Raw genomic sequence first — 16,567 nt, forward strand, 5'->3', positions numbered from 1 at the left:
AACTGGACTATTTCTATTTCTCCTATTTCTATACTCACTGGCACCTGGCTCTGGAAGTAATCCAGAGATTACTACCTTTGGGGTTCTGTTTTTTAATCTGTTTCCTAGCTCCCTAAATTCTGCTTGCAGGACCTCATCCCTCTTTCTACCTATGTCATTGGTACCAATATGCACCACCATCTCTGTCTGTTTGCCCTCCCCCTTTAGAATGCCCTGCAGCCGTTCAGTGACATCTTTGACCCTGGCACCAGGGAGGCAACATACTATCCTGGAGTCACATCTATGGCTGCAGAAACGCCTGTCTGTTCCCCTTACTATCGAGTCTCCTACCACTATTGCTCTTCCCCTCTTTTTCCTCCCCCCAGTGCAGCTGAGCCACTCACAGTACCATGAGCGTGGCTGCACTCCCCAGAGACGCCATCAGTCTCACCATTTTCCAACACAGAAAAGCGCTTCTCGAGCAAGATGCACCCTGGGGATTTCCTGACTACCTGGCTGACATCTTTCTTCTGACTGATGGTCACCTATTCTCACTCTGTCTGCACTTCCGTAAGCTGTGGGGTGGCGACGTCTAAAAATGCACTATCCATGAAATTCTCAGCCTCGCGGTTGCACCTCAATGCCTCCAGCTGTCGCTCAAGCTCTGAAGCCCGGAGCTCAAGTAGCTGCAGCTGATGGCACTGCCTGCACACGTGGTTGGTGAGAGTGCAAGGAGGATCAAGGGCTTCCCACATGTTGCAGGCAGTACATAACACAGGACTGAGCTGCCCTGTCATGCCTCTAGTTGAAAAAAAACCTTTTCTTCAAGTTAAATACAGTAAAAAAAAAGTAATATTATTCAGGTACTTTAAAAAAAACTAGAACCCTTACCTTTCCTTAGTTTAATCTACTTTAAACTATAGAAAAACTGGAGAAAAACACTGACCCGCTACTCACCAATGAGGTCTCTCCTTTCTGCTGATGTCACTTTTTGAAGCTTCCCCGCACTTGCGCTGGTTCTGATCTCTCCACCGCTCTCTCACGCTGTCTTGTGATGTCACTCTTGTTATTTTCAACGAGAACTGACTGCAGGACACATCCCAGACTGCTTCACCCCGAGGCTGACTGCAGGACACGCTTCCCAGACTCGTGGACTGAATTGTTTCGTTCTATGCGGTATGAGCCTCAAAATGTACCATTTACGATAATCGTTAAAACAAATAACTCTCACTGAAACATATAAAATCATTTATAGACAGCTCTTTGCTGCTCTACTTTGTACTGGATTGAGGATATTGCATAAGGGGTAATTTCACTTAAGCTCATAAATTTATTTAGAACTGAGCAAGAATCATTGATGTTTCAGAAAATTAACATTCCATATTACCGATCGTGCTTAAATCCATAAATAAATGCACTTCTCATACAATTATACAGATTTGATGAGATTGATACTGTTGCATTCGTGTGGTATTACAGGAAAAATGACGTTCTTCATGATACTGAAATGTTTATTAAATTACTCATATATTCAAACTGTTAAAGGTTTTTTGAAGCCATTTTGGACATTACATGCTTTCTTGTATTGTTTTCTGGTTTAAACAATATAATTATGCATTTAGGAACGAAAATACAGAGAAGCAAAGCAAAGCTGGATGCCAAAATAGCAAACACTTCAGTAGCGACAGTATATTTCCCAGGAGAGCTTAGATAGGCTGGAATGAATGTTATCCAAACAGCACAGAAGATAAGCATGCTAAAGGTTATACATTGGGCTTCATTGAAATTATTGGGCAGTTTCCGTGCTAAAAATGCAAGAACAAAGCAAACACAGGACAAGATTGCAATATAACCCGACACACAATAAAAGGCTGTTATAGACCCCACACGGCATTCTAAAATAATGATTTCGTTGTAATAGCTTGTGTTTTTCATTGGAAATGGTGCCGCAATACTTAGCCATACAGTGCATATAAAACCTTGAATAAATGTGAGACCAACAACGCCAAAACGTTGCTGTGTAGGTCCAAACCATCTCATCAGGTTGTTGTTAGGAAGTGTTGCTTTAAAGGCCATCAGTACAAGAATAGTCTTTGCCAAAATGCAAGAAATGCATATGACAAAAGTAATGCTAAATATTACACGCCGTAATACACAGGACCAAAATGAAGGTTCGCCAATAAAAGTAAGGGAGCACAGGAAACAAAGAGTTAATGCGAAGAGAAGAAGGAAGCTTAGCTCGGAATTGTTGGCCTTCACAATGGGAGTATCCTTATGCTGAAGGAAAACTCCAGCTATTGCTATAGTTCCACAGATTCCAACCAACGCGAGTGTCACTAATACGATTCCCAAGGTCTCCCCAAAATCGAGAAACTCGATTTCTTTTGCGACACATTTGTCTTTGTTCGTACTGGGCCAGTATTCTAGCGGACACTGAATGCAGTCTAAAGCATCTAGGATAAATAGTATGTGGTAAACGTTAGTCTCTCCCTTTGAGACATTCGAATGAATGACTGGAAAGACAAACATGAAACTCATGATTTAGCATACCTGTGGTGTTACTGAACTCGCCGTCAGCGCACTGAGTACAATCAAAACAACAGATCGGTTGCCCCTTTCTGGAGACTTTCCGTGTCCCTGGGGGACAGTTCTCGGAGCAAACTGCACGTGGAACCTGAAGAAAATTTGGCAGCAAGTGTCAAATGTACTATATTAAGCCAAATACAATTAACATGTTTTAATTCCAAACATGGATTAGAAATTCTCCGCCGATGCTGCCAGACTTGCTGAGTTTTTCCAGGTAATTCTGTTTTTGTTTTGGATTTCCAGCATCCGCAGTTTTTTTTGTTTTTATCTATGGATTAGAAAGTACTGTTGCACGCAACAGCACCCACCATTTAGAAAGGTTATCACGGGAAATATCGTTCAATTAAGGATTTACAATGAAAGAAAATTTTTAAAAAATAAAGCGAAATAAAAACCTTTGCAAGTAAATCTGAAGTATGCATTGCGATAAACGGTACGTTTGAAAATAGCATTAAATGCACCCAGGTCATAATGGTAAATATGCTATATCTATGTTCACATCGGTAACAAATTGAACAAACGGTTTTCTACAAATTATAATTGTATTGGAATATTTCTGCGCAATAAATTAAATACCATTAATTCTAATTTTCCGAATAACACTGAACAAATATTGAAAATGCTATTAAATGTCAACATAAACGAGAGATTGGAGGACGTCCTACTCGTTTAGACTGGGAATTGATTAAGACGTAGAAGGGATAGGGAGTAGCTATAATAATTGTGTACTCACATTTCAAACCTACAAAATTCTGAGGGGACGTGATAGGGTAGACGCTGAAAGATTGTTTCCCCTGTTTGGGGGATCTAAAACATGGGGGTACAGTCTCATGATAAGAGGCCGATCATTTAGGACTTACTTCACTCGAAGGATATGTGAACCTTTGGAATTCTCTACCCCAGAGAGTTCTGGATGTTCCACTGTTGAATACATCTGAGGATGGGATAGAGAGATGTTTAGTCTCGCAGGCAATTAAAGGATATGGGGAGCGGGCGGGAAAATGGAGTTGGAGCCCAAAATCAGCCATGATCGCACTGAATGACGGAGCAGCCTCTTCGGGCCATATGGTCATCTCCTACTCCTATATCTTATGTTCTTGTGTTCACATTGGCAGGATGTGATAAATAATGTCACCCAGTAATCTGTAGTTGGGCCATAGCCTTCCAGGATATTTGTAAATGACTTGAATGAAGGAATAGACAGCCACAGATCTAAGTTTGTCGGTGACACTTAGGTAACGCAGTAAATCGTGCAGACACGAGCAAAGTTGTTAAGGAACATTAACAGGTTAAGTGAGATAGCAAAAATGTGGCAGTTGAATTTCTGTGGGAAAGTGCGAGTTCGTCCATTTTTGATCTAAGAAAGACAGATCAGAGTATGTTCTAAAGGGCAAGGCACCAGGAACTGTAAATCGGCAAAGAGGTTTAAAAGCCCAAGTACAAAAGTGTCCAAGAGTTTGTGGATAGGTACAAAAGTAATTAAAATGCGAATGAAATATTGGCCTTTATCTCAAGAGGCATGGAATATATCGGGCTAGAAGCTCTGTTACAGCTGTACAGATCTCTGCTTAACCCCATTAGAATCAATGCATTCAGTTCTGGGCACTACATAAAAGGAAGGTTCTCTTATGGTGTTTGGGGAGATGCAATGTAGACTCGCCAGAACTATAGCAGGTCGAAAAGGATTACAATTTGAGGACAGGTTGCTTGTAATCACTTGAATATAGAAGATTCAGGGCCTATCCAATAGGATCGTATACGGTGGTTAAACCATATATACTGTGGAACCATTTCTTCTGGTTTGGAAGTCTGGAAAAACCATATATTTGGAGCAAGGCCGTTCAGGGTTGATGTCAGAAAGAACTTCATACAGAAGGTAGTGAAAATCTTTAACTCCCTCCCAAATAAATTTTGAGGCTAGGTCAATTTAAAGTTTTAACACTGAGATTAATAGGTTCTTTCTATGACAGAGTAATATGATTTAGGGAGCGAAGGCAGGTTTATCAGCCATGATATAACTGAATTGTAGAAAAGCCTTGGGTGACTGCATGACCTACTCATGTTACTGTCTACCCAAGAAATATTTTAGGTGCGCAGTCATATGTAATACAAAGCAACAATTTGAAATAACATAACGTCTTTCACATCTGTGAGCATCTCAGAACGTTCGGGAGCGAATGCAAAACGTTTTTAAAATTATTCTGTAAGTACAGCATTAGCTAGTTTAAATGAAATAAATGTTGAGGATTATTTTAATTTAGTAGACTCTAATGTATTTCCACAATTGCCACTTCAACAATAATAGAATATGACTAGGACGACTATGACAATTGACTCACATATGTCTCAGCTTTGTAGCTCTGAATGATACGATTATTCGAAAAATTATTAAATATAAATTGATTTGAACGTAATGCATCCTGTATATTCTTCTAAAACGGTGGTGCAGAGCCTTATGTACAAATGGAATGCAGCGTTTGCCAACAGAACGCCTGTGACTCAAGTTCAAAGTTCTCTACTGAGCCTTAGAGCCTGAGGACATCATGATGCCTTGCCAGTAACTATAAAATGGCATATTCCTCCTTTTTTACGTTATTCCATACCCTATTTCTTTCGTTATTCACTGCTGTATTGCTTTCAGATTAAAATGTTCACTATAGATTAACCGTTTGAAGGGGATATATGCAATGCTTTCATTCGTTTCATCTCACTTGCTGAACTATCTCCAAGTTTGCAGATGACACAAAGTTGGGTGGGAGGGTGAGCTGTGAGGAGGATACAGAGATGCTTCAGTGTGAGTTGGACAAGCTGGGTGAGTGTGAATTTGCATGGCAGATACAATGTAATGTGGATAAATGTGAGGTTATCCATTTTGGTAGCAAAAACACGAAGGCAGATTATTATCTGAATGGCTATAAATTGAGAGAGGGGAATGTGCAACGAAACCTGGGTGTCCTTGTACACCAGTGGCTGAAGGTTAGTATGCAGGTGCAGCAGGCGGTAAAGAAAGCAAAAAAGTTGGCCTTCATAGCCAGAGGATTCGAGAACAGGAACAGGGATGTCTTGCTGCAATTGTACAGGGCCTTGGTGAGACCACGCCTGGAATATTGTGTGCAGTTTTGGTCTCCTTAACTGAGGAAGGATGTACTTGTTACAGAGGGAGTGCAGCCAAGGTTTATCAGACTGATTCCTGGGATGGCGGGACTGACATATGAGGAAAGATTGAGTCAATTAGGATTATATTCGCTGGAGTTCAGAAGAATGAGGGGAGATCTCATAGAAGCCTATAAAATTCTAACAGGACTAGACAGTGGAGATCTTCTTCTCCGCCGATGCTGCCAGACCTGCTGAGTTTTTCCAGGTAATTCTGTTTTTGTTTTTGTTGTGAGTGGAGATGTAGGAGGATGTTCCCGATGGTGGGAGAGTCCAGAACTAGGGGTCACAGTCTGAGGATAGGGGGTAGACCATTTTGGACAGAGATGAGCAGAAATGTTTTCACCCGGAGAGTGGTGAGCCTGTGGAATTCGTTACCACAGAAAGCAGTTGGGACCAAAACATTGTATGCTTTCAAGAGGGAGCTAGATATAGCTCTTGGGGTGAAATGGATCAAAGGATATGGGGAGAAAGCGGCAGCAGGCTATTGAGTTGGATGATCGGCCATGATCATAATGAATGGTGGCGCAGCCTTGAAGGGTTGAAAGGGCTACTCCTGCTCCTAGTTTCTATGTTTCTATCTGATCATAATAGCAATCCTGAAGCTTCTAACCAATCGAAATCAACGAAATTAGTTTTTATACTCTAATTCACATGTGTAGTATGATAACACGTATTTCTCGAATGAATTTATTGTAACTTCATCATATGCCTTAGCTGTGAAATATAAACACGTGAGATCACTACAGTGTAATGAGCAGCATTCCTTCATTAAGAAGAGCCTTAGTTTTAACAAAATAAAAGAACATAGTCCAAATGCTGGATATCTGAAATAGAAATTGTAAATTCAAGTAATACACAATAGGACAGTAAATTTCTGTAAAGAGCAAACACAAGTCTGCAGAATGGTACATGTGGAGAGATCATGTCGACTTTTCTATTTCTCTTTTTCTTTTACAGATTCTGATTGGCCTGCTGTGTATTTTCCACTTTTTAATCTCCACCTGGGTACATCAGTTCTGACTGTGATGGTATTTTTTTAATTAAAAGTTACTCCTTCTGATAATAGGCTTACTTGAAAGACCAGCATCTATTGGTAGGACATGTCACTCTTGAGAAGGTGATAAGAAGCCAATTTCTTGTGGGATTGCAGTCTACCTGGTGATGGTGCTCGCTCGGGGATGCTAGTGGGACGTTCCAGATCTTTGACTCACTGACGGTGATGAAATAATGATATATACTAAAGTTAGGCTGGTGTCTGACTTAGAGAGCAACTTGCAACTGACTTTGTCCACATGGGCCTGCAGCTCTTGTCCTTCTAGGTGGCAGTCAAGGGTCTGGGAGGTTCAGGATTGTTTAATTTAGTTGGGCCGTCTTTCCAATATTGAGCACCAAGTTAAACTGCAATTATAGTAAACGAAGGAAGAATTTTTTTGTCTACTATTATCCTCCTGGAAAGTATGCAGATATGTTCACGTTAGGGCCATTAGCACGGAGGTAAGAGTTTAATTGTACTGGTGCAATTTAGATCCAAGTCGCCAGATAGAAGGCAGAATATTAGCCAAATACTATAACATTCAACTATATGATGCATGTTAACAAAATCAACTGTAACTTACATTTTTGTTGTTGTTTGTAGCAATCTAGACTTGAATATAGACACAGTTACCATTATGAGGAATGTAGTTATGATGTTGATAGACAAACCTTGTTATTTCCGCCATTCCACACAACAGCTTCTTTATTTAGGGTGATTGACTGGCCGGAAGTTACAGAAGCATCGTAATAGCCAACAGTCACCAGCACTGGGTAACCATGGTTATTGACTTGCCAGTTTATCAAGTCATACATAGCCACTGGATCTCCATTAGAATCAAAGTAGATTTTGTCGCCAGAACTAGTTGTGAAATTAACTGACTGCATATAATGAAGGAGCTGCAAAACAGAAGGCAGAGGGGTATGTTAGTGGGGAGGTGAAAAAGGCATATGGTGCACTTGCCTTTAACAATCGAGGCATAGATTAGAAAAGTAGGGAGGTCATCTTGGAGTTTTATGGAACCTTGGTGAGGCCGCAGCTGGAGTAGTGTGTGCATTCTGGTCGCCACATTATAGGAAGGATGTGATTGCACTGGAGGGGGTGCAGAGGAGATTCACCAGGATGTTGCCTGGGATGAAACATTTAAGTTATGAAGGGAGGTTGGATAGACTTGGGTTGTTTTCATTGGAGCAGAGAAGACTGAGAGGCGACCTGACCAAGGTGTTCAAGATTATGAGGGGCATGGACAGGGTGGATAGGGAGCAGCTGTTCCTCTTAGTTGAAGGGTCAGTCACAATGGGGACACAAGTTCAAGGTGAGGTTTAGGGGATTGAGGAAAAACTTTTTTACCCAGTGGGTGGTGACGGTCTGGAATGCGTTGCCTGGGATGGTGGTGGAGGCTGGTTGTCTCCCATCCTTTAAAAAGTACCTGGATGAGCACTTGGCACGTCATAACATTCAAGGCTATGGGCCAAGTGCTGGTAAATAGGATTAGGTAGGTAGGTCAGCTGTTTCTGACGTGTCGGTGCAGACTCGATGGGCCGAAGGGCTTCTTCTGCACTGTGTGATTCAGTAGAACTTGTATTACTTGATTCAGAATGAGGCACACATTTACGTTTTTGTATTGCAAGATAAAAATGCCAACCTTGAGCTCCATATCCAGATAAAATATAATAAGGTCGGTGAAGTCATTGTACTAACATAAAAGGGAAATAAGAAACTCTACTTTGGCTATTATTATAAACCAGGCCTCATGTGAAAATAAAAGCGTCGGCTGTTCAAGACTCAAAGCACTATAATTTTAAACGAGGGGACCATTAGGTATTAAAATGCTGTAAATTAGTTTGGGAATTAGTTCCAATTTTCCAAAAGAAAAGCTTTGCAAGTGGTTCAATATTGTTTAAAATCAATGTACATTAAAAATACTGAGTTGCCTTCGACACGTAACTCTGTTCTAATCTCAATGGGCTCTAGTAGATTTGGCAAGTAGAAATAACTTCTGAAAAACATTTATCTTCTAAATGTTATGTTTCTCTTGAAATATCACTATCATCCCTTTCAGGACACTCTCTAGAATTACATAGAAATTATAGCACAGAAACATGAAATATCATTCGAACTGATCCTCCCGGTATTTATGCTTCATGTAAGCATCACTCCACTCCGCTTTATCTACCCTTAGCAGCATAATTTTCCATTCCGATTTTCGAAGGTGGCAAATGGCACCAAACTCGGAAATGCTGTAAAAGGGGAGGATGCTATTATCAACCTTCAAAAGAATATAGGCTGGCGAATCACAGAGTGGTTGTAGCACGGAAGGAGGCCATTCGCCAAGTGGTATTTGTGCGGGTCCTCCGCGAGAGCAGCTCAACTAGTCCCACATCTCTGCCATCTCCCCATAGCCCTGCAGTTTATCTTTCTTTTCACATCCTTATCCAATCCCCTTTTGCAAACCCCAAACTTCTTTAGGTGCATGCTCTTCGCATTTTGGTTCCCAGCACTATTTACCTCCCTCTCCCGTTCTCTGACTCCCGCTGTCATTTTACCTGTTGGTCTGCGGCATTGCTTTTCCTTGGATTCAATCTCCAAAATAGGAAATTTAGCTCTGAGAAGTGTGAGATAATTAACTTTGCCTGGAAGCATGAGGGGAGGCTATCTACATTTCTTGAACGGAGGCCCAACTAGTCTCCATTGGGTTGATACTCAAATACTTACCTTAACCTGAAGTGGGAGGTCAGGAAATCCAGTTCCCGGTATACGCCGGCCGGGAAATTGCCGCGCATGTGCAGCTCCTGTCTTTTACGTTCTTTGGACTGGCAACCAGCCCTTTACGCCTGCGCAGATGGAAAAAACAATGCGGAAAAACAGGTCCGGAGACCTGATAACAGAGCGCCATTTTGTTAGATGTGTCCCAGGGAGAAGGAAATGGAAGGGGAACAGGGATAGGACCCAGAAGAAAGTGTCAGACAGGGACGAAGACAGGGATCAGAAAGAGGTCCCAGAAGGCAAGTTGAAATAAAGTAGCAGAGCAATAGACTCCGAGATAAAGAGAGAGCTGCGAGGAACAGGCTTGAGAGAAGCCTTGAAGATCTGAGGGGGCAACTGAAGGCTGGTGACTCCATACGGTGGGCTTTTTAGAGCAGCAGGTGTTCTGCTTGGCATAGGTGAGGGTCTGAAATTGTGCTTGGAAGGTGAAGTTTGAGTGCGCTCAGAGATCCAGGGGAAAGGAATCTCGGAAGGCGGGATTCCCTGCGTGGTGGGCCACTGTTGCAGCTGTCTGAGTGGGAGTGATGTTTGGAGAGAACTCCAAGGCAAGTTCCTCAAATGTGGAGATTGGAAACCCTTCTGAGAAAGACAAAGTTTCAGTGAGACTGGTTGGTTCACAATGTGACAAACAATTTTTTGGAGTGGGGGGGGGGGGGGGGCGGGGGGGCGGTGTGGGGGTTGTTGTTGAGAAATCCATGGAATTTGCTTTGGCTGCATCTGTCATTTACTTTGGAGTGTCCTGTGCCTGATCACAGTTCACCTGTTAATTCACATGTACCTCATACTTACCCTGAACATTAGAGTATATGTTAGATATTGTAAATTGTTTTATCATTCCGAATTTGTATGTGTCAGTAAAGATATTGTTGGGGTAAAGGAATAATTAATATTTGAATCATCTTTTTGTGTTTGTATTGAGATTTTACAACCTTTTCATCTGGTGTAATATAGTTCAATTTTCTTGTTTCATAAATATTTTATTATTTGTGTTAACAGTTCATCAGTGAGCTTCTGTGAATTTGTTCAATAAATTTCCTGCATGGTTTCTAAATAAAAGTTAGGATCAGTCAAGCCAGCTTTCACTCTGGGATCTGACTTGTCCAATATTAACATCAGCTGGGAGCTTACCACCATCCACTAACACCTTCATCTGTCTGCTTAAATTTTCTCTTACATTGGCATGTTTTGATAGATTAATGAAGATCATTTTTCCCCAATGGCAGAATTGCCTGCAACCAAACAACAGTTTGAAGGTGATTGACAAAACGATCAGAAGCGACATTACAGGAAAAAATAAGTGGCAATTCGTTATTATCTGTAATGTATTGTCTGAAAATGTGGCAGAAGCAAAGTCAAAGGCAATGTTTAAAAAGGAATCCATAAGGACTTGAAAGCGGGGGTGGGGGTGGGGGGCGGTTGGCGGGGTGGGTAGGCAATATGCAAAATGGCAAAGCAGCATGATTATAAGAAAGCTCTTTCAAGGAGATGTCACAGGAAAAATGGCCAAACGGTCTCCTTCTCTTCTGTATCACTTCACAACTAGAAATATGAGCAAAGATTTAACAGGGGGTTTTACATTTGCCACCTTCTTACCTGCCACGGCTCATAAGTAGAAAAGTGCGCACACGTGCCATTTGTAAACGGCCCTTTTCCATCTTCACAGGCGAGCATTTCCTGCACTGCATGGGCGAAGGCGTAGACTGCTTTATACACGTTAGAGGAGCTCCCATCCATGGTTATATCAGAATAAGCATTGTTTACTCCGTGTAAAGATTCATGGCCCGTACATTGAGGATTTTCAGGAACAACATCTGATTTAACTTTGTTTCCTGACAGGAGCGTGCACTTGAATGTTGTTTCCCAAAATTCTGCCACCAAACTATTGCCTGGGTAGGTAGATGGGTGAACCTGAAGAAGAAAGTCTCGCAATCCCAACACTTCTGCCACATGGACGGCAGGCCCTATTGTCCCTGTCAGGAATTTGGTACTTTCCCCTGGAGACAGTAGTTCCGCTGTAACCCAAGCCTCACTTCCAATCCACTGTATACCCGTCACGTTTTGACGTACGATTTCTCTCAACAAAATCCGCATTTCTCCTGTGGCTGAAAATGCGACTATTACCTTTGTTGTTGACTTATTGATAACCTGAACAATCTCCGTTACTTTCTCCTGCGGGTCCGTTCTAGAAAACGATTCTGAGAAAGCCAGGCAAATTCCTAGTTTTTCAATGTCTTCCATAAAAGCTTCCATTCCAAAATTACCGTAGTCATTGTTGCTCCTAACGGCTCCGATCCACGTCCATCCAAAAGTTTTAACAAGCTGAGCCAAAAGTTTGGACTGATAGTAATCACTTGGTATTGTTCTATAAAAGGCCGGGTATTCCTGTCTATTACTGAGGCACGCACACGTGGAAAAGTAACTAATCTGTTGTATGACAAAATGCCAATAGGTCACACGCAATAGAAATCAAGGTAGATACAGATTATTGAATGCAATACTACCTAAAATGAGGGCACATGTTTGAAAATAATTGCGTTGTAACCCTAAGCCTATTAGTTCATGAAACCAACATTTATTTATTTAAAATAAAATGTAAATTTTTCTAATATTTAAGACATTCAACGCATGCATTAATGAAACAGTTGCCCTGTTATTTCCCTGTAATAGCATAAAGCTAAATATAATTCAATCGGCTATTGCTGTACGATATATGTTTGGCACAAAATGCCCCCATTAAACTTCGCGCTTACCAATGGCATTCTAAATGGACCAATAGTCCTTGCTATTGCGATGGATTGGGAGGATTCACCGCCTCCAACTATCGCCAAGACATTGGGAAGACCGTTACAATCACTGGCAGAAATAATTTCTTCCATTCCATTCGCCAGAGTCAGGGCTGCCTTGGTAGCGATTGTAGGTGAAGAACAGTCATCGAGAATTTTGTAGCCAATTGTAATATTCGAAAGTAGAGTACGGCTCCTATTTATTTCCTCTATGGCAAAAATCATAGTCTGCACAAGGCGAAAAGATCTGAAATTAAAACTATAGAGTGCAAGGTATTAGTTGATACGCAGGTACATTCGCTTTCTTTCATTATACTATTTCGCATAGTCCTAACATTGCCTAACTATTGGTTGCAATTTAGGCCACAACCTCACTAGCTATGAGGTTATTTGAAGTAGTCCACAAAAACCCGGTTTATTAGGTTATATAATAACGACGTTAAGCAATTATATCGGCCATGGTAAAGTGCAGTTTATCGTATATGTTAACACTGTATCGCCAAATAGACCGCCTATATTTGTTTATTGCATTCTGATAGAAGTGTGTAAAAAAAAACAACTTCGAAGCTTCCAGAGACACAAGAGCAGCAAAATATCGCATGCGTTCTAACGTACTATTCCTTCATTCCTTCAGTTTCATCATCTATTATAGTTCCTATTATTTCAATAAAATTCTGATTTAAAACGACTGATTTCTATTGCCGACTCTTTTTAATTTAGTTTTTTTCATCATTGATCTGATTTCTTTTATTCTCTCTTCGAAGCATGTCTTACTGCATTCATTCTTACTCCTGATTTAATTTAAGTAGGTCCAAATCTTCATACATGGTGCACCTGTTTTTAGGCTCTCTTCTGTTATCGACTCTGCTATTATGCGTGCTAACTCTCAATTCGTTTCCCAGTTCTGAACAAAGTTTTTTTTTTCTATCAACATAAACCTGTTTTTCTTCTACATACATAGATGCGAACCTATTCTCGGTCGGTCCGTCGGTCCGTCGGTAGGTAGATAATTCATCAAGGCAGGCAAGTAAATACATCACATCGACATAACAATAAAATAAATTAAATGGTGCGCTCAACGTTCAAAATCAATATAAATGCTTTTGAGTAGCAACATTAGCAACAATACCGATTTAAATATATGTCGGCAGACACAGGCACATGCAAGAGAAGTGAACTAACCCTTTGCATCTTGTTTGTTCTGGAGATTGTTCAAGATGACGACTAGTTTCAAATCTGTGTAAATGAACGTTAAACATTCCGCCAAGGGTGATATCCCCGGCTTTACTGATACCTGCTAAGTTAAAGTTTCCTTGTAGTTGGCAGGTTGTTTGGTTAGTCGCTGTTACAGAAGCTGTGAATATGTACCAGAGCAAGAAGGGATGCATCATGATGCTTTCTAACGGGTAACTGTTATTCAATTCGCCTCGACCTGGAAGTATTCTTTTACTTGGGAATGTATGCGCACATTTATACGCATCTTGGTTTACCGGCGAGGTTGCTGAGTAATAACGCCTTGGATCAGGCGAAAGAAATGCAAAGGATATGTGTCAACAAATCCCTCCAGAGAATAATGTGTCAACGCATGATTTTCCATTCTGCCTGAGGAAATCAAAATATCCTTCAATCTGTCTACTGCTGACACCGGCCCAATGCTTTAATTATGCTCATTGTAAAGGAAAAAATAAAACTGAGTACATAATTTTTTAGATGAGCTCTCCCGGTTACGCGAAACATTGAATCCTGTTAAATACAATAACATTCAATGATTTTACCCGCAATTTAATCGGACAAAACAAAAGTTAGTAAGTGAAAATTATTCATACCTAAGTTTGTATGTTGAAAACACTCAGATACTCCGGATAAAAATCTGGCAGTGATCAGAGAAGAATTTATCCCATACATTTACTGCGATTCAGGAATTGGTGGAGCAGATTTTGCAGTTATTAGAAAATAAATCAGTACATTAACTAAATTAAGTGTTACTGGGTGCGATGCACAACAGTTTGTTAAAAGATTTGCTTCAAAACAACAGCAGCAAAAATAATTCCAGATCCAACCCAGGTTCAATATGGACGATCAAAGGGTAAGAATTCATCTCGTTGCTGTGAGCAGGGTGCTAAACATTTTATCAAAGGTTGAACAGTTGGGCCTATACCCTTTGGAGTTTAGAAGAACGAGAGGTGATCTTATTGAAATCTATAGGATCCTGAAAGGATTTGTTATGGTAGATATTAGGAGGATGTTTCGATTTGTGGGAGAGACTGGAACCAGGGTATATGGTTTAAGAAGAAGAGGTCTACCAGTTAAGACGGAGATGAGGAGATTTCTTTCTCCTAAATGGCCATTAACATGTGGAATTCTCTTCTCAAGAATGCAGTTGAGGCTGAGTTATTGATTATATTCAAGCCAGACTTCGATAGAATTTTATTAGACAAAGAAGCCAAGGGTTAGGGGGCTCAGACAGCAAAATGGATTTGAGACCACAACCAGGTGAGCCATGATCTTACAGAATGGCAGAGCAGGCTCGAAGGGCTGAATGGCCTACTCTTGCTCCTATGTCCTATGTTCCTGTGTTACAATGTTACAATTCTGACAGCAGACACTTAACTAACATCCAGTGGTCCTTCGTGTAACTAACATTGGAGATACTGGGGCAGAACTGTGGCCACATTTGCTTGCTTAAGAACAGACATCGCAGTAAATGTATGAGATAAATTCTTCTAGCAGGGTTCTCTCAAAAACCAAACGGAAAAGCCGTTTATGGCATTTATTTTTAGTGGGAGAGGAGGATTCGCATGACTCTACAAAGCTCCTTATGCCAAACGAGCAGGAACCCCTCCATGGATAGTCATATTTTTGTTTCATGTTCACCAATCAATATTTGCATTCATTCTCTTACATTTCTTGTACCATTGCTTTGAAAATGTACACATTCTGATACGCATCTGCCGAAAATCCATTAACACTATATCTAATATGTCCAACTTACTGTCCAATTAATAACTTAACGAAGAAAGAAACAAGCCCTATTTTGCTGTCCTTACTAACCCATGCATTTCTGAAAGCTAAAAACATGTATTTCAAATTATGAGTTATGACTCTTTGCACACGACTGATGTTAAATTAACTGGTCTTTATTCAGTCATGTTATCTTTTTGCCCCTTGTCTTCTGCTCTCCAGTCGATGGTACAATTTACATATCATTGGAGAAATTAAAATTGGTCACATCATCTGTTATTCCCTTTTTGACTTCTGCGATTATCTAACAATTGATCTTATTTCACCTCTGCTGTTATGGTAGAACCAATTCCTCTTCTACATTTAGCTCAATCCGAATTCTCCTCATATTCCCACTTGCACCATCATTTTTGTAAAGAGATGGAAGCATTTACATTTGATTCTGAACAATTCATTTCTTCGATTGGTCCTAACCACTTATTGCAAATACTTTTACCTTTTGTTTCATTTCAAAATCATTTAGTGTTTCCTTCCATCTGATTAGCAAGAGTAAGCAACGCAGCCCCTCAAACCTGCTCAGCCATACTATAAGATCGTGGCTGACATGATCAGTTAAATCATCCGAACTGTCTCCGTATGCCCAGATTTCCCTAGTATTCAAATGTCTATCGATCGCTGTCTTGAATATATTCAACAACTGATCATCCAGAGTTTGAAGAATAGTGAATTCCAAAGGCTCACAACCTTTGCAATGAAGACATTTCTCTTAACCTCAGTCCTACACTGAGACGTCTTATTCTGAGGCCATAGCCCCTAGTTATAGGCTCTGGAGGAAGCATCATTTCGGATCTACCTTGTCAAACCAATAAAGAATTTTAGGTTTTAATGAACTCAACTCTCGTTCTTCTAAAATCCGGCGATTATCAGCCTAAACTTTCCAATCTGTCCTCAAAGAATGATGCTCCCATCCCAAGAATCAGTGCATGCACATTTGTTGCACTCTCTCTAAGGCAGGTATTTCCTTCTTTGGGTAAGGAAACTAACATGTATACATAATCTCAGCGGACATATTCCTTTTTACTACCAATTCTTCGTTTTGGTCCCATTTATACAAGAATTAAGGTTCAGCAATGTACCTAATATTGCGTGCCTTAGCTTTATCATATAACTCTATATTTTGACCTGAAAGGATACATTTGTTTTGTTCTTTGTGCATATCATATCTGAGGGTTTCTGCCTGCTTATCTGTTAACCCTTTGCTATTTTTCTTCCGAACAATTTCAGGCTAGGTCCTCTTTTATCT

General features: G+C 40.6%; 1 protein-coding gene across 1 annotated transcript; it reads right to left on the bottom strand.

Annotated features, from left to right (window-relative positions):
• Positions 1-1,518: 1,518 nt before the first annotated feature.
• LOC121293116 (extracellular calcium-sensing receptor-like) lies at positions 1,519-12,555 on the bottom strand. The gene is made up of 5 exons (XM_041215795.1): positions 12,271-12,555; positions 11,114-11,944; positions 7,426-7,653; positions 2,530-2,653; positions 1,519-2,432 (listed from the first exon to the last, which is right to left on the bottom strand). The coding sequence occupies exons 1-5, from the start codon at positions 12,526-12,528 to the stop codon at positions 1,519-1,521; spliced, it is 2,355 nt and encodes a 784-aa protein (XP_041071729.1). The 5' UTR covers positions 12,529-12,555.
• Between the last annotated feature and the right edge of the window lie 4,012 nt (positions 12,556-16,567).

Source organism: Carcharodon carcharias, chromosome 2 (genome assembly GCF_017639515.1).
Source record: "Carcharodon carcharias isolate sCarCar2 chromosome 2, sCarCar2.pri, whole genome shotgun sequence".
NCBI classification, from domain to species: domain Eukaryota; kingdom Metazoa; phylum Chordata; class Chondrichthyes; order Lamniformes; family Lamnidae; genus Carcharodon; species Carcharodon carcharias.